Genomic DNA, 18,616 nt, shown 5'->3' on the forward strand with positions numbered 1-18,616 from the left:
CAGTTTTCCTACTGAGAAGATAGAAACCTCTGCCGTGTCTCTCATCCTGAAGGGAAGACTCTGTCCGAAACGATGGAATCTCCATTCCTCACGGCAAGTGTTTCGTTCTTCTTTTTTTATTTCACCAATTAATACAAGTCTTACCCATGCAGACCTGCATTAGTCTCTTCGGAGTCTGTTTGACTCACACACACACACATACATAGACATACATTCGCATACAAACACACACAAGCCGAGCGATCGCTAAAAAGATTCGTCGGTATTTTCGTTTTATTCTCGAAGACCACACATACATATATACCGTACTTACGTGTATAAATCAATTTGTTCACGAGTAAATACGGTACACATACAACATAGTGTGTGTGTGTGTGTGTGTGTGTGTGTGTGCATCTTTCTGTCTGTCTGTCTGTCTCTTTCTCTCTCTCTCTCTATATATATATATATATAGTTGCATGTATATACACATGTATGTGTATGTGTGCATATGTGTATATATATGTGTGTGTGTGTGCAGTTTGTATGTATATCACCAGCATAGCAATGCTATGAACAATACAAAAAAAAAAAAAGAAAAAGGCCAAGCATCGTCGTCGCCGTAGATTGAACCGGTCGCCCGCGGGCACTCAACTTTCATAAGGGCGGAATATCGGCCAAGATAAAAGGCTAAGAAACAGGTGCTGTCCGATATATTTCTGACGTATTTATAGATTAAGGGTGTCAACTGAGATGGTTCTACACCCGCAGCTATGGTACACAACCAACCAACAAAGCAAACAACTACGAGTGTGATTGAAAACGATTACAAGTACCTGCAAACACACACACACACACACACACACACACACACACACACACACACACACACACACAAGCAGACGTTCACTCCGTCGCGCATACACACACGCACATCACAGCGCAATCTCTTGCACACACACACACACACCCTTACATCCATTCCCCCTCTCTCTCTCTCTCTCTCTCTCTCTCTCTCTCTCTCTCTCTCTCTCTCTCTCTCTTACTGTATCCTCCTCCGTCTCTCACACACAATGTACATAAAAACAAAAGGTACAAATTCACACACACATACACACACGCACAGCTGGTTAGACAGATAGATGCATGGACAGATAGCTTACACACACACACACACCACTCAAGTTTTTTTCTGGAGTTATTGAGATTGTTTACAGCGGCCCTTTGAATGTGAAGTGTGTGTGTGCTCGCGCGCGTCTATATTTGTATGTGTGTGCTAGCACCTGTGTGCATGCACGAATGTCATGTGTGTGCGTGTGTGTGTGTGTGTGTGTATGTATTGCGTGTTTTGAAGGTTGTGTACTTAAGTACTCTAAACGTGCACCGAATAAAGGTCTCCATGCCGACTCTTCAACTTCCAACAACAGTCGTTAATAACTGACTATTTTACTCGGAGCTCTCGCTGCTGCCTGTTTCTCCGTTTTGTGAAGCCAGTGTCCGCAAACCTCGCGGCGGTCACTACAGATGACCAGAAGGAAATTGTCCGCAGGGCGGTATCTCTGCTCCTAATAATATTAACAATCCATTCTACAATAAGCACAAGGCATGAGATTTTGGAGAAGGGCCGACCCCAGTGCTCGACTGCTACTTATTTTATTGACCTCAAAACAGTGAAAGGCAAATTCGATCTCAGTGCTAAGCATTAACCATTCTGCCAGCTCGCCATATTCGTAATAATGATAATGATGATTTCAAATTTTAGCACAAGGCCAGCAATTTCGGGTGAATCGATTAGGTCAATCCCATTGTACAGCTGGAACTTCTTAACTACACAGCCAAGTCCGCGCGCAAACTTTCTTAAGAGTGTTTTTAGACCCTCCCTTACGACCGGTAAATTATTCAACATCAAACGGCATCATTCTCAATCACACGCTTTTCTATCTCTCTGATAAGAGACCTCTCGTCAGCTCATGGCTCTGATATGGATAAAATTTTATAAGCATAAAACCTGTTAGGCCTCAAAACGAATCTTGGTAAAAAAAAAAAAACTTTCGTTCGTTATCAGCTCGGCTGAGGAAAGCTTTGTCTAAACATGGCTACTTAAAATATCGGTATAAAGTAAAATTTATGAAAAAAAAAACGTGTCTTCTTTCAAAATATCTTTGCAGCATGTCAAAGGGATGCAGATTTTCATTAAATATGGCTACCTTTTGAAAAATTACAATTTTCATTATGGTTTCAACGATACACACTTGTGTTTTGTGAGCGTCATAGTGCCAATAAAATTACACACATTGATTACGTTTTAGTTCAGTTTTATCACCCATCAACTCGATTGTTGTTATTATTATTGTAAAGTTCAACTTCGATCACTATCTGGAGCAATTCTCAACGTAACAATAATCTCTGATCAACGAATGACAGAGCCAACATCTTTTCAAAAACAATTTATTCAAAATATATTGAATTTTTGAGATTATATCTATTTTCGGTGCCAATAAAAGACAGACAAGACCAGATTCACGTTGCCTTTTTCCAGCGTTCCTTTCACTCTTTCTCTTCTGTCTGCACCCTTACAACATCCCCCAACTTATACGTCCACGCATCTACATGCACACACACACACACACACACTCCACATGCTGCTGTGCATCAGGTCCCCCCCCCTTCACAACTATAACAACCATATTATCTCTCATGGACCTACAACCTTCCATCTTTTAAGTACTTCTTTACAACAACAAAAAAGCCGCCATTTTCTATTTTTGTCTAATCTCTTTACAAATATTATTATCCACCATATAAAGGCCACGGCATAAAACTTCACTTTGAGATAACAACAAAATAATAACCAACACAAGTCTTTTGCAGGAACCAATGATAAAAAAAAACAATAATGTACAAAACAAAAACCCCCACCGCCACAACCACTACCAAAGAGATAGAGAGAATGAGAGAGGAAGAGAAAGAGAAAGAAGGAGAGAGCGAAGGAGAGAGATGAAAGAGGTTATTAAAATCTCTTTCAATATTTTTGTTTTCTTTTTCAAGTGATCTTGTTTTATATATACTCCGCTGTAGGTAGCTTGTACTCAACAAGTCGTGGCGATGTATATATACAGAGATAGTGTGTGTGTGTGTATGTGTGTGTGCGTGTGTGTGTGAAATTATAAGATATATATGAGTATATACAGGTAAATAGATAGAAATAGAGCGATAAATACGCACACACACGTACGCCCTTGATGGGGCAGACCTGTCGGTGGGTTCCAGGCTTTGAACAACAAAAAACAAAAAGCGTCTTCGGGAGGTGATAAGATAGGAATAAAATTAAGGAATTCATAGTAAAAATACAGTATATGCGCGCGTGCGACTTTGTGTGTTTGTGTGTATGTATACGTATATGCACGTATGCACACACACACATATATATATATGTATATATATACACATATACACATATATATTTATATATGTAATATGTATATGTATATACATATATATATATATATATATATATATATATAACTCTATTTATATATATATATATATATATATATATATATATATATATATATATATATATATGTAATATGTGTATATTTCGAGGGCTTGTGAAGGTAGACGAGAGGTCATTATTTGCTTGGAATATCAGAGCCAAATGCAGATTCATAAATGAATACCGTAAATTAAGTACAGGTATGAATGTGTGGTAAGAAACTTTATTCCCAACCACAAGGGTATGGGTTCAGTCCCACTGCATGGCGCCGTGGACAGGTGTCTTCCACTATAGCCTCGGTTCAGCCAAAACCCTGAGAGTGGATTTGGCAGACGGAAACTGAATGAAGCCCGTTGTGTGTGTGTGTGTGTGTGTGTGTGTGTGTGTGTGTGTGTGTATGTGTGTGTGTGTGTGTTTCCCACTACCGCTTGATAACTGGTGTTGGCGTGTTTAAGTCCCCGTAACATAGCCATTCGGCAAAAGAGACGAAATGTGTTCAACAAAATTACGTGTCGGAGGAGCATTAGTTGGCATTTAGTTGGATCATTAGCACACACACACGATATTGATATTGCGTGGTGTATATAAAAAATACGTATTACAGATGCAGAGAAAGTTATTAAGGTAAATTTGACTCACCTTCTAAAAAGATAATCCATTTAAAGCTTCCAAAAGACCGTCTTAGGTAATATCTGGATGGGGAAAAATAAATAAGACAAAATCAGAATTAAAATTGCTGTAAATTTCATGTCCACAAAGAATAAATTAAAATTTGTGTGAGTTTTGGACGTGTATAAAAATTAGCAGCAAATTCCCTAAAATATATCTCGTCAAGGGGCCTCAAAAGCATCTTAAGGGACTCTGATTCTCCTCCTGTTTGTGTCACGAATCACGTTGCTAACTTATCGCAAGCTGCTAAGAAGTTTGCTTCCCAATCACATGGTTTCAGGTTCAATCCCACTGCGAAGCATCCAGGGTACTCTAGGTCTTCTACTATAGCCTCGGACCAGCCAAAGCCTTGAAAGTGGATTTGATTGATGGAAACTGAATAAAGCCTATCGTATATATGTGTGTGTGTGTGAGAGAGACTGCTGGAAGTGTACATAGAGTTATGCTGTGTTCAACAAGCAAGTTGTGTGGTTAGAAGAATTTATATATGTATGTATATACTGGAGATATATATTGAACAAAAAACAATATGAAATCGATAGCATAATATGAAAAACAGACCGAAAGAAAATAAGAAACAGAAATTTTCAGCTTTAGATCTTATAACAGGATACTGGTTCAAGAATCACCACGTTGTATCCCCGAGATTTGATATGTATGGGATGAGCACTAAGTGTGCGTTAGACCAACTACCATTGATCCTCTCTTTCTCAAAAAAAAAAAAAATGAAAAACGTTCTAAACCAAAAATTATCGCCTAAAATTACGTGTCGGAGGAGGATTAGTTGGTGTCTCATTCTGCTGTTACAGGATGATTGTACCACCATCATTACGAGGGGGTTGAAAAGTTCCTGGCTTTGAGTAAAAGAGAGGATCAGTTCATTATAATTTTATTCAACGTATTTCTCTCTCAGATTCACGCACTTATTCCTTGGGTCCTTCAGTTTTTCTAAGCCCTGTAAAAGAACTCGGAACGTTGGGCTTCCAGCCAGACCTTTCGCAACAGCCTTAAAGCCAGGACTCCCTCGTATTATAATCGTTCAGTTATTCTGGTAACATCTCTATTTCTTTTATTTTATAAAATAAATTTGCAATTTTTTATTTCATTATATTAGTATTTAACATAATTTAATAAAAATAAAATAACATGACGTTTTTTGTTTTCAGAAAGAGGCTTTCAGTTTCGGGGAAAGCTTTATGTTGGATGCTGTGGGGGTGATTTCCCAATTATAACCACATTAGCAATGTAAGAGAAATTAAGTGACTTCAAAGCAGGATCGAAACCAACGTGCGGTCTTCGCCGGCCGAATGGTTACTTTTGCTTCCTTTAATATTGTGAATATTACAAGGAGTGCAATGACATCGTGAGAAAATAATACTCGGTCTTTGATAGTCGAGGGAAGGACGGTAAATAATGAAGCAGGTTTTTTCTTTTATATTTTATATATTTTTTTTTTTACATCCCCACCACCACCACCACCACCACCACCGCTACGAGAGAACAGAAGACAACAAACGCAAACACCACGGGCCAGAAACCTGATACATGAGAGCTGACACGTATCAGATGTTTCCATCACATATCAGCAGTATCAACTTCAATTGAAGAGCGGCAAATATACGGGAGATAACTCTAACGTGCGGTGCTTGACGTTTTTATGTAGATCAAAGGAACGTGGAGAGAACAAAAAGAAAAAGAAGGAAAAAAAAGAAAGAAAGAAAGAAAGAAAGAAAGAAAGCCCACGAAAGAATAAATGTTTTTGCACGGCCAAAAAGAGTTGAACTGTTGAATTGCACGAAGTTCTCACGGATTTTCGGGAGGGATATATATATATATACATACTTACACGCGTGCACACACACACACACACACACACACACACATATATATATATACATATACATATACACAAACACAAACACACTCACACACACACACACATATATGTTTCTAATGGAACCAGCATCGTCCAGATGTCTTCAGAAGAGATTTTTTTGTTGCTTTGTTTCGTGCTTGGTTTTTATGTGTGTGTGTGTGTGTGTTTTAGACTTGTCCAACTACTAATTGCTACACACGCGCACGCGCATGTACACATTCACACACGCACACACACACACACACACACATGCGCATACTCATTTCCCTATTCTTTTCATTCATTCCACAAAGAAAAATGTTTACATTGCCGAGAGAACAGAGAATTGTTTTCCAAGTTTAAAACGGTGAACACAGTAGCAGCAGCAGTAGTAGTAGTAGTAGTATACTATTGTTTATAACCACGTTAGGCAAACGTACGTTTAGAGTGGCAGGAGGAGAAGTAAAGCTGACCTTAGTGGGGTTTGAACTCAGAACGTAAAGAAGCATAACTAAACAACGCAAGACATTTGCTGGAAGGTTTAACGATGTTGCCAATCCAGAATCCCTTAAAACCCACAATTTTTATAACGATATCGTCTGGCTTTGAATCGATCGCTGATGAATTCGGTTGAAACATACGATGTGCCTAGGGGCGTTTTTAGAGGAAGCGGAGGGGTTCATCCCTTTCCATTGCTGTTTACAGAAAGACAGACAGGCGGACAGATATAAAGAGAGAGAGAGGGAGAAAGAGGAGGAGGTGAATGAGAGACGGATAAACAGAAAGTGTGTTTGTGAGAGAGAGAGAGAGAGAGAGAGAGAGAGAGTGGAGAGAAAGAAAAAGAGTAGGAGAAAGAATCGGAGAGAGTGATAGCCGGATAGACAGAAAGTGTGTTTGTGTGTGTCAGAGAGAGAGAGAGAGAGAGAGACTCTCTTCTCAGTACGAAGCCAGCCCTGTATTTATCGACCCCGAAAGGATAAAAGGTGAAGTTATTGGTCGGCAGTATTTGAAATGAAAGTAAAGAAAGCCGGAACGAATACCACAGTGACAATGTCTCTAACGAGGCGGCCAATCAGTCGCCTATAAATGACATTGCATCTACGTGAAAAAAAAACAAAATCCCGTTTTATTTAATAAAAAATGTAAGAAAAAATTCCCTTCAAAGAAGTGACGTTTTTCTGTGACATTTTTTTTTTTTACCGCCGAACTCTAAGAAGGCGAATTAAATGTGCCAAAGTTGTCACCTTCAATACGTCGTCGCACAAAAATCTGTTTACAATGATTCAAAGAAAATTATAAAACAAAACAAAACCTTCCAATACCATTACGATGCGATGCTAGAACTTTCCAGAAGTTTTGATATCTTGCTTCTGGGCCATTGTCGCGGAAGGTAAACCAAAACAGGTTTTCAAAATAATTTTAGAATGCCCAGAAAAAACACTACATGCCAGTAAAGTTTTGCTGAAATAGTTCATTTTACTCACATGACTTTGGCCGGCTCCGAGCTATAGCAGAAGACAGTTGCTACACTCGAAAACACCTTCCAAAGATACTTTCCGCACAGTAAGACCGAACCCATAATCTCAGGCTTATAAAGCGCATAACTTAACAGCCGACCACACGGCTATGCCTGCACCTTATATATTTCTGGGTTTTTTTATAGCCTTTCAGTACTTTGAGCCCAACTAAATAACTTGATTGAAGAAGCAACATGGCAGACGATACTAATAAAGTTGTGATTCACAGTTACAAGCTTCATGATATATTTATGGCTTTTGATTGACAGTTCAATAGTTCTGTTGATAGAAATGACTGGCGTTGAGTTCAGAGTTTTCGTCGTCGTTTATGGCGTGTCGTTGTTGCAGTTTGTTTAGTTTTGTACCTCGTTATTCATTTGTATCTCTTTATTCATTTTGCTGCAATAAAACAGCATGATGTTCACCGTACACCTTCTCCGTCCGTCTGCTATGGAATGCGCGTCCATCTCATTCAAATATGTCGTTTATCTTTTTTATCTTTTACTTGCCTTGGTCATTGGACTGTGCTGGAGCACTACCATATGTATACAACGTCTTCCACACAGTTTCCTTCTGCCAAAGTCGTTCACAAGGTATTGGTCGGCCCAGGACCATAGTGGAAGACACTTGCCGGAGGTGTCGCGAAATGGGACTGAACCCGAACCACTGGTTCTTAAATGTAAATATTTTCTACTCTAGGCACAAGACCCGAAATTTTTGAGGAGGGAGCCAGTCGATTTTATCGACCCCGAAAGGATGGAAGGCAAAGTCAACCTCGGCGGAATTTGAACTCAGAACATAAAGACAGACGAAATACTGGCTTGCTAGCGTTTCTGCCAGCTCGCCGCCTGAATGAACCTCGTAAATGATAGCGTGTAAATATGTTGGGTTCGAAATTGGCATAATATTATTTGAAGCATTTACGAATACAGACAGACAAACATATACACACACATACATATATACGACGGGCTTCCTTTCAGTTTCCGTCTACTAAATCCACTCACAAGGCTTTGGTCTGCCCGAGGCTATAGTAGAAGACATTTGCCCAAGGTGCAACGCAGTGGGACTGACCCAGGACCATGATTGGTAAGCAAGATACTTACCACACAGTCACTCCTACGCCTATATATATACTGAAACCAGTAAAAGGATGCAATAATATATACGTGTGTACGCGCGCGCGCAAATACACACACACACACACGTACGCACACGTAACTTTTGCTCACCGACTGTTATTCTCATTAGTTGGTCTCTTATCGTTAATTTTCATCAACCATAGGTGAACACGCTCACTTGGATGCCACTGACCCGTAGCTAATTGCTATATGAATAGCTAAACAGATACTACCCTAGGCATTCATTTTGTACACACCTGTTGCCGGCAGTAAGCGATTTACTCCGACCTTCTAATACAGCACCACATTACATGGGGGTAAATCTTTAAACGTATTCTATGCAAAACCACCCCGAGGTTCAGCCTTTGTTGCGGTAAGGTGGGCTTGTATGTCTCGATGACCCTAAGAGCCATGCCATTAGAGAGCAAGTTCCTGGTAGGACCGTCCATGCTGGATAGGTCGAAGGATAGAGGCCTGACTAACATCGACCACATCTTCCCAGAGGTGAAAATGGCGTTGCAGAGGGCCAACAGAACCTACGTAGAAAGAAAAAAAAGCTATGTTGAAAACAGGCACGCGCCGTCAGTAATTACTCAGGGTAGGCAGTTGGTGATGTTTATGTAGTAAAACAGACAAGAGAATAAGCGAAACATAGCCACGTGACTGAGGTGAGGGCAGGGAAACATAGGGGAAGGGCAGAACAGCTCAGAGCTGGAGAAGGTCGTCAATGCCCTCTCTTTTATAGGGAGCGAAGGGCATAACGGCAGCAACAGCGCCATATCGATAAGAAAAATCCTGCTGTTATTTAACTCCCACAAAGGCGGCGAACTGGCAGAATCGTTAGCACGTCGGTCGAAATGCTTGGCGGCATTTCGTCTGTCGCTACGTTCTGAGTTCAAATTCCGCTGTGATAAACTTTATCTTTCATCCTTGCGGGGTCGATGAAATAAGTACCAGTTGAGTTCATTGCACTTAATAGACACACATCGAAATGTTTAATAAACGCCGTACACGAGGCTCTCGGTCCTTGAATCACTTTCTAACTTCTGCCGATTAAAAATAACACACACACTTATACATATGTGTGTGCGTGTGTGTGTATGTGTGTGCGTGTGTGTATACGCTTGACAGTGATGTAGAGTATAAAAATATAAATTTAACCATAAACACACACACACACACACACACACACACATACACACATACACATACACACACTGCGTGATGCTCAGAGGAGACACACATGTTGTTAGCCGACCCCAGCTGATGGAAGAAGACATGAACGGTAAGAAATGAAGCAACACCTGAAGAAAAAGATCAATAGAGTTTTGGCACCTAAGAGCAATTAGTATCGTAGTCATAATAGGCATTTTAGAGCAGAGTGGAATAGGTTCAAAAAGATAAAGTTAAAAAAAGGGGGGTGGGGGAGAGGGCGAAGGTGAGTTTAATAAGCAGAAGATGTTGAAGAAAATAATAATCATAAAGAAATAAATATAAAGAAAAAAAGACAGAGAGTAGCGCTAAAAGAGTTGAAAAAAGATTCCCCCTTTGATGTGATCGGCAAATATATTTGAGATAAAGAAGGGATAATCATCTATTTGAAGTATGTTGACGATGTGAGAGAGAGAAACATTGGTAGTGTTTAGACAGGAGCTAATTAGAAGGAGGAGGAGGAGGAGGAGGAGAAGAAGAAGAAGAAGAAGAAGAAGAAGAAGAAGAAGGAGAAGGAGAAGGAGGAGGAGGAGGGAGAGAAGAAGGAGGAGGAGGGAGAGAAGAAGGAGGAGGAGGGGGAGAAGAAGAAGAAGAAGGAGGAGGAGGAGGAGGAGAAGAAGAAGAAGAAGAAGACAAACGATTCCAGCAATAGCTTACAACTACAACAACAACAATGAGGAGAATGACAAAAATAAACAACGGAACGGCTGCAAATTGTAGGGGAAAACGGGGAGAACAACAACAGCAACAACAATTGTAATATAACAGCAGCAGCCGTAGATGCAGCAGCATCAATAACAACAGTAACAAGCGCAACACCGCCACCACCACCACCAACAACACCGCCACCACCACCACCAACAACACCGCCACCACCACCACCAACAACAACTACCACGACAACAAAGTCATTCTACGAGAGTAAACAACTGCAATGTGTTTCCCCCAGATGATCCAAACCAGAAAAGCCTCAATGGTTCCAGATCAAGAATTGCGGCGGAAGCATTCGCTTTATACGACTTTTGATTATTGTAGTCTAACCTAGTTCGAATCCGATCGAAGCCAACTTCCTTCCACGTTGCTCCAGGCCACTCGGCTGTAAATAAGCAACCATTCGACGGACTGGCGTCCCCGTTCGGGGAGAATGATGTGAACTCGAATCGCCGTGGAAACCGGGTAACCGCCTTTACGAGTCCTAGAGTCAAGTCTGTACTTACTTGTAGCTAAATAACAGGTACGTAGGGCCGTAGGGCCCCTTGTTGGCTTCTTAATTAATGGCAAGGATCAGAAAGTGGTAGTTTTTCTACTCTAGGCACAAGGCCCGAAATTTTGGGGAAGGGGGCCAGTCGATTAGATCGACCTCAATACGCAACTGGTACTTAATTTATCGACCCCGAAAGGATGAAAGTCGACCTCGGCTGAATTTGAACTCAGAACGTAAAGACAGACGAAATAGTGCTAAGCATTTCGACCGGCGTGTTAACGATTCTTATTTCTTTATTGCCCACAAGGGGCTAAACATAGAGAGGACAAACAAGGACAGACAAAGGGATTAAGTTGATTTCATCGGTCACAGTGCGTAACTGGTACTTAATTTATCGACTCCGAAATGATGACAGGCAAAGTCAACCTCGGCGGAATTTGAACTCAGAACGTAACGGCAGACGAAATACCGCTCAGCATTTCGCCCGGCGTGCTACCGTTTCTGCCAGCTCGCCGCCTTACGTGTTTATTAAATTTTACAAGAGGAATGACAGCGACTTCGAAGTTTCGGTCTGCTAGCTAACCTTCGTCAGATTCTCTGTCGCCCTCTCACCTTCTTTCTCTCTCTCTCCCAAAACACACACAGATAGACACAGATAGATGGATAGATAGATAGATAGATAGATAGATAGATAGATAGATAACCCATCTAAATTTCGTCTCGTACAACAGTGACGGAATCAAACGCGCTATTCCGCTATTCTGCTATTCCAGACATGAAAGAGATTATTCCGCACAGATTCTTTGAGCGGTAATATTTCTTTATTCCTTAACCAAATTTCTTTGATGTGGTTTCGTCAACGTTAGGAATGTAAGACTTCTTAACGGAGCCGGGTTTGTCTGGGGAAGGGAGGTCCTCGTGCGTAAAATGGGGGAGGGACTTTTAAACGGAAGTTGTTTGTGGAGGGGGGAAATTATTTAATACCAAACAGTGTAGGCGCAGGCGTGACTGTGTGGTAAGAAGCTTGCTTCCCAACCACATGGTTTCAGGTTCAGTCCCACTGCGTGATAACTTGGCCAAGTATCTTCGACCGGGCAAAGCCTAACCCTAACCCTCACCGCTTGACAACCGGTGTTGGCGTGTTTACGTCCCCGTAACTTAGCGGTTCGGCAAGAAAACCCGACAGAATAAGTAACTGGCTTTAAAGAAAGCAGTAGGGTCCATTCATTCGACCCAAAATACTTCAAGGTGGTGCCCCAGCATGGCCGCAGTCAAATGACTGATACAAGTAAAACATAATGGTTAACATTAGCGGCGTTTGGTCAAGGGTTTTCCAGCAACGGGTCACTTGCTGGCCTCGGTCACTACATTTCGCGTTGGTGAGAGTGAAGGTCACGCCTAGAATGCCGTTGAACATTACTCACTACTGGATCAGTGCTGATCAAGTATTAAATAAGAAGCAACTTTGACTGGCTAGAAATAGCAGCCAATTCTCATTATCTTTAAAACAACGGTGAAGGACACATTGAATAATGTAATGTTAGATACACTATGCCCTGAATAAAGGAAAAAAAAAAACGAACAAAAACATAACTGGATGATGACGGCTTGAATGTCTTTGAACTTGGAGTCTGTTGAATGAGGTCTGACCCGGGGCTGAATGATGGCAACAACAACAACAACACCAACGCTAATTGCCGTGTTGTTTCTTTTTCCCTTCATTCAAGATGGCAACATAGTCACGTGCTAAAGTGACTAGCCCCCCCCCCCATCCCTCCGTCCCCTTCCTCTCCTGTCACAATATCTTTTAACAGATTCCGAATGATGCAAGGCTCAATAACAGAGGTGTCAGGTGGAAAGGTCATCAGGTACAATTTTTGCTTTATTTATTTGCATATTTATGTACGTATTTTATGTGTTTACTTTTTTTTTTTGCAGGTCACGTGGTTCATAGTATTGCCAAAGGCTGCGGCGGCGGCGCAGAAGGCGGTGAATGTGTTTTTCTTCAGGTATGTTGTATGTTTGTGTACCTGTGCGTGTGCGTGTATGTATGTATGTATGTATGTATATGTGTATGTATGTGTGTATATATGTATGTACGTCTGTGTGTATGTGTAGGCGTATATACGTGATGTGTATGCGTTCGTGAACACAAGTGTGCAAACGCATCTCTGTTTAGTAAACACCAGTAGGTAGGTGTTCATTGAAGTCTTTGAAATGACGAAGAAATGTCAAATGCTACAATAAAATATTTACACTCTACTCACAGCAGAGTATTGAGTGCATTTCCCCCCACCTCTTCTTTGTAAACTCTGACCTACGCCGGCACCCCCTTCCCCTCACACATATTCGTCAACAATTTGTAAAAATCGTAACTTTCTGCAGTATTTCTCTAATCATCGAATTATTATTATATATATGTGTGTATATGCATGTCTTCTCACTCACTCTTTCCCCCTCTCTCTCTCTCCCTTTCTCTCTCAGAACATGCCTATATGTGAGTATGTGTGGTAGGTGGAGATTGCAGCCTTGAAGATGAAGATCGAATAGGATGTCCAGTTGAGTTTGATGATAAGCTCCTTGAGTCATTACTTGAAGAAAATCCCGAGTTGACATCTGCTCTTCTCTCCATTCTCGCGAACTCATTTCACCCTTTTTGGATAGACTTGTGACTGGTGACGAAAAATGGATCTGTCGAAATGTTAAACGTCGTAAACTGTGGCTTGGTAAAATGGAAAAAAGCTCAACCACAACCGAGAAGGGAACTTCATGGGGAAAAGGTTCTTCTCTCTATCTGGTGGTGGGATTGCAAAGGAGTAATTCACTTTGAATTGTTACCACCTAATGCAACAATCAATGCTCAAGTCTACTGTCGGCAATTACTGCGTTTGAACCAAGCTTTGAAGAATAAAAGACCCGCTTTAATAAATCGAAAAGGAGTGATGTTTTATCGTGACAATGCGCGACCCCACACTGCAAAGATCACATCACAGAAGATCGAAGAGCTTAGTTGGCAAAAAATTGCTCATCCACCTTATTCTCCCGACCTTGCTCCTTCAGACTACCATTTGTTTCGTAGGTTACAGAATCATTTGGGGCACATAACTTTAGCAAGCCAGGAGGAGGTCGAAACTGACATCAGAGTTCTTGGCTTTGAAACCATTGATGGGATTAAAAAGCTTGTAAATAGACGGAAGGAAGTCATAGATAATCAGGGAAAGGACATTGATGATTAAATTTCAATTAAATATAACATTTGATCACTTGTTTTCTTTATTCAAAATTCGGACAGAACTTATGGGATGACCTGATACAATACACAAAATATTTTAACATTTTTTATACAATTCCTAACAATATTCAATTATAAAAATATAATAGGGGGTTTTAAGCATCAAATGGCGAAGAAATCAAAAGGGTCCACAGACGAAAAAACAAAAGATGGTAGAGAACCAGGCTATCCACGCCGGTGATGCCACAACAGCAATGTAACTGTTGCTGGTTCAGAGGAACCAGCAACAGTTCATCTCGAGAAGATTTGAATGAGAGACAGGCAACCGTATCTCATCGCAAAAAAACTGATTTGTTTGTGGAACCACCCAAGGACGGACAGTGGGTAGCGATGGCACATAATGGAAATAAAGAAGAATAAAGATAAACTATCGATGAGATTATTGAGGTCAATAACCTGACAGTATATTGTTTTTAGTGGGAAGGATATGGGCTGAGATGACGGGACGAAATACTTCTGACTCTGGGATTTGGAGGGAAAAAGAAAAAGAAAGGAAGCGATAGAAGAATGTATATTATTATTATTATTATTATTATTATTATTATTATTATTCCGCTCTTTCATCGCTTTTATGTCCGCATTCCGTGCATCGCACCAAAATAAATTTTAAAATATAAAGCGGAAAAAGGAGAAACAAAAGAATGAAGAATGAACTACGAGTAAAAGAATGACAAAAGAAGATTTAGAAATGCCAGATATTTTGATGGATCTCAGCCAAAATACCAACATCCACAAAGTACACAAATATAAGTATACATAGACACAGGCACGTGTGTGGATAAGTACGGACATGTGTGTGTGTGTGCGCGTGTGAAAAACACACAAAACATATCAAAGGTATGAAAACTAGCGAGAGGATTGCAGGTATGAGCAATTTTGGTACCAAGGGGTCAGCTCTCCAACTTAAACCCCCGACATTCCTGGGGGCTGAAAGACACGCGCTAATCGTCGCTGCCACTGTTTCTGAAGGAAGTGTCGGATGAAAAGCAAATGTAAAGGTGATTGATCTCGGCTTTAAGATGAAAAGCCGACAACAAGGGAATCCGCTCGCATACCCCCCCCCCCTCCCCCCAACCACCACCACCCTCTTTCGTTCCTTCTAATCCTTATTCGATCGATAATCACACTATCTATCAATTGCTCTATTTCCATCTCTCTCTTACCCCCCCTCTCTCTCTCTCTCTATCAATTGTTTTGTTTTCATCTCTCACCCCCCTCTCTCTTTCTCTGTCAGTCCGTTTAACTTTATTATTCTCTCCATTAACATATATTTATATTTATCCCCCCTCCCCGACTCCATTCACGATCGCCCCCCCCCCCGTGCCTTCCCTCCCCCCTCCAAACCATTTTCTTTTTTTCCTTAACACCTTTCTTTCTCTTCCTCATTCAAACTTCATTTTCCTCCCCTTCTCTTTCACACACACACACAATTCTTTACATAGAGTTTTAAAAAATCCAGTCAAAGTAAAATTTTCCTCGGCCACGCAGACATCCTTTCTTCACTCTTTCCTATACAATTACACAGATAAACAAAGTCGTGTCTACACACACACACACACACAATTATATAGAGTCCTATACACACATTGACGCTCAGGTGTGTAGGACTATTTCTTGATCCAATGCGCGACCAATGGTTTACTAGAAACAACAAGCAAATTCACTCGAATCACACCCCAAACCTTTTAAAACAGGTGTCGGCAAAGTGGAGGTCTATGTGACTATCCAAGGGGTCGATAAACACCTGAAATTATTTTGAGCATTAAGGGTCTGAATTTTAAGCGAACTAAATCTGGAAGAGCACAGGTAATTTAAGGCCAAAATTTACTAGTTTCCAGTCAAATATCAATGCAATGACTGATTTTTACCGAACACATATTTCATTTTTAATTACTCCGTTCTGTTAATATACATGAGTCTAGGACACTTACCCCCCTCCCCTCATGGACAATAACCCACCAAGGACAATTACCCACGAAGACAATTTAAAACCTCTTAATATATTGGAAAGGGGTAATTAACCAAGGGGGGGGGGGGGTAGTTGTCCTAGAGGTTAGTTGTCGTCGGAGGGAATTGTCCTAGGGCGGTAATTATCCTGATACGATATATATATATATATATATATATATATATATATATATATATATATATATATTCTTTTACTTGTTTCAGTCATTTGCCAGCGGCCATGCTGGGGCACTGCTTCGAACAAATCGACTTCCGGTACTAATTCTTTAATCTTGGCACTTGTTCTGAATGTATCTCTTTTGTCGAACCGTTAAGTTATAGAGACGTAAACAAACCAGTGAAGCGGTGGAGGGTCAAACACACAAACACACACACGTACACATCATGTATATATATATATTCCGAGCTTCCACACAGTTTCCGTTTACCAAATTATTCCCTCACAAGGCATTGGTCGACCCTGGAGTTAAAACAGGAAAACACTTGCCTAATGTGCCGTGCCATGAGACTATAACCAAAACCACAGATCGCAAAGCGAGCTTCTTGACCACACAGCCACGCATGCGCCTAAGTTTTCTTAGTTTACTTGTTTTCTTTTTTTTTCTTTTGGTGCATTAGAATAATTTTCGACTCTATTCTCCAAGAACACCTCAAAAGTGTTCTTAACCATTTGCCTATCCTGTATACCATACGTGTTAAAAAGCTCATACTCGGGTCATATAAATTCACGAGGGCCGCTTTCCCGATTTTTGCGGAGTATATACTCCTCCCCTGGATGGAACGCCAGTCCATCGCAGAGTAACTCATTTCACCAACTGCGTGAACTGAAATAATGTGAAAAGAAGTGTTTTGCTTAAGAACACGAGTTGCCCGACCCAGAATCTTCGGATCATGAGTCCAGCACCCCTAACCACCCTAACCACACGCCTCCGTATTGTTACACAGCACATATTTCCCTGGCATCCGGGCATCGTATCTGTTACACATTCTTATTGTCTTTCTCAACCAGCGGAGTAACTTTCCACTTAGGAAGGGAAAGCTTTATGTTACTCACAACGTACGAAAGAAGGGTTAATTAAAAGAGTCTGAAGACAAGTAAGGGGCGATTAGGGCAAACACAGGCAACCCTTCGGTTCTAGTATACGGCGTCAGTTACCGTGTTTTTCGGCCTAGTATGTGTGGGCGAATGACGTCGTCTACTAATACCGAAAGATTGTCAAAACTAACGAAAATGCTTTGGACAGACAAAGGATTAAGTGTAAAAAAAAACAAACAAACAATAATAAATAAAATAAATGAGGAAATGACTTACCCGGCAGGTGAGCCATCATTACAGGTAACCGTACGGTTGGTGATGAAGTTTCGCCTCAGCGCAGGTACTTCCCTCACACCGCATTTGTGGATGGAGTTGGCAATCTCTTTCAGCATGGACAGCAGTTTGTCCTTGTCACCGAGTGCAGCCAGTTTGTCTAGATCTAACATAATGTCATTACCACCACCACCACCTCCTCGGCCACCACGACCACTCCCACCACCACCGCCGCCACTATTTTTACTCTCGTTCCCAGTGTTCGATCCTCTACCGCCGCCGCCGTTCGAACGAGTTCTCTGCTGGCCAGTGTCACCTGTAGACGTTACTATGGTAACCAGCAGACACAGTACTACCGCTGTCACCACACACAGCAGATAGGGTCCACCCGGGCCGCTACAACTAGCACCGCTACTACCACTGACTCCAGGGCCACCAGGGGCCGCACAACGGTAGCACCGTCCTATACTAAACGATATCTTCATTGTCTTTCTACGACAGTGATTTCTTCTCCTTTTTCTTTTTTCTTTTTCTTTTTTCTGCTGATGGACAGTGGTCAGACATACAAAATGATGGACGGGTAGATAACGGGTGAGTGACAAACCAGTCGATTATCTTTACATATGAGAACCGCGCGTGGATCGGGATAAAAGTAACATCATAACGTTACGTATATATATATATATATATATATATATATATATATATATATATATATATATATATATATATATATATATATATATATATATATATATATATACACGTAATATATATGTCTGTCTGTCTGTATGTATGTATAAAACTTGTGTTGTGGTTACCTGTATGAATGAATGTAGATACACGTGTATGTGTTGTGAAATTTATATAGTGATAAGCGCACGTGATGTTCGTATGTATACACACCCGCGTGTGCGCCAATATATATATATATATATATATATATATATATATATTCAATAAATTATATATTTATGTAGGTGTGGTGTACATA

The 18,616-nt window shown here is 40.8% G+C and overlaps 1 protein-coding gene across 1 annotated transcript in view; it reads right to left on the reverse strand.

The window, feature by feature from the left end:
• LOC106878702 (palmitoleoyl-protein carboxylesterase notum1) overlaps positions 1–18,228 on the reverse strand; it is a 36,468-nt gene extending 18,240 nt beyond the window's left edge. The window contains exons 1-2 of the mRNA XM_089342058.1: positions 17,626–18,228; positions 4,115–4,167 (exon numbers count right to left, since the gene is read on the reverse strand). Of these exons, the coding sequence (XP_089198184.1) occupies positions 4,115–4,167; positions 17,626–18,107 (535 nt within the window). The 5' untranslated portion in view covers positions 18,108–18,228. The remainder of the gene's footprint in view (positions 1–4,114; positions 4,168–17,625) is intronic.
• Between the last annotated feature and the right edge of the window lie 388 nt (positions 18,229–18,616).

This window comes from Octopus bimaculoides, chromosome 25 (assembly GCF_046866305.1).
Source record: "Octopus bimaculoides isolate indiv1 chromosome 25, ASM4686630v1, whole genome shotgun sequence".
NCBI lineage: Eukaryota > Metazoa > Mollusca > Cephalopoda > Octopoda > Octopodidae > Octopus > Octopus bimaculoides.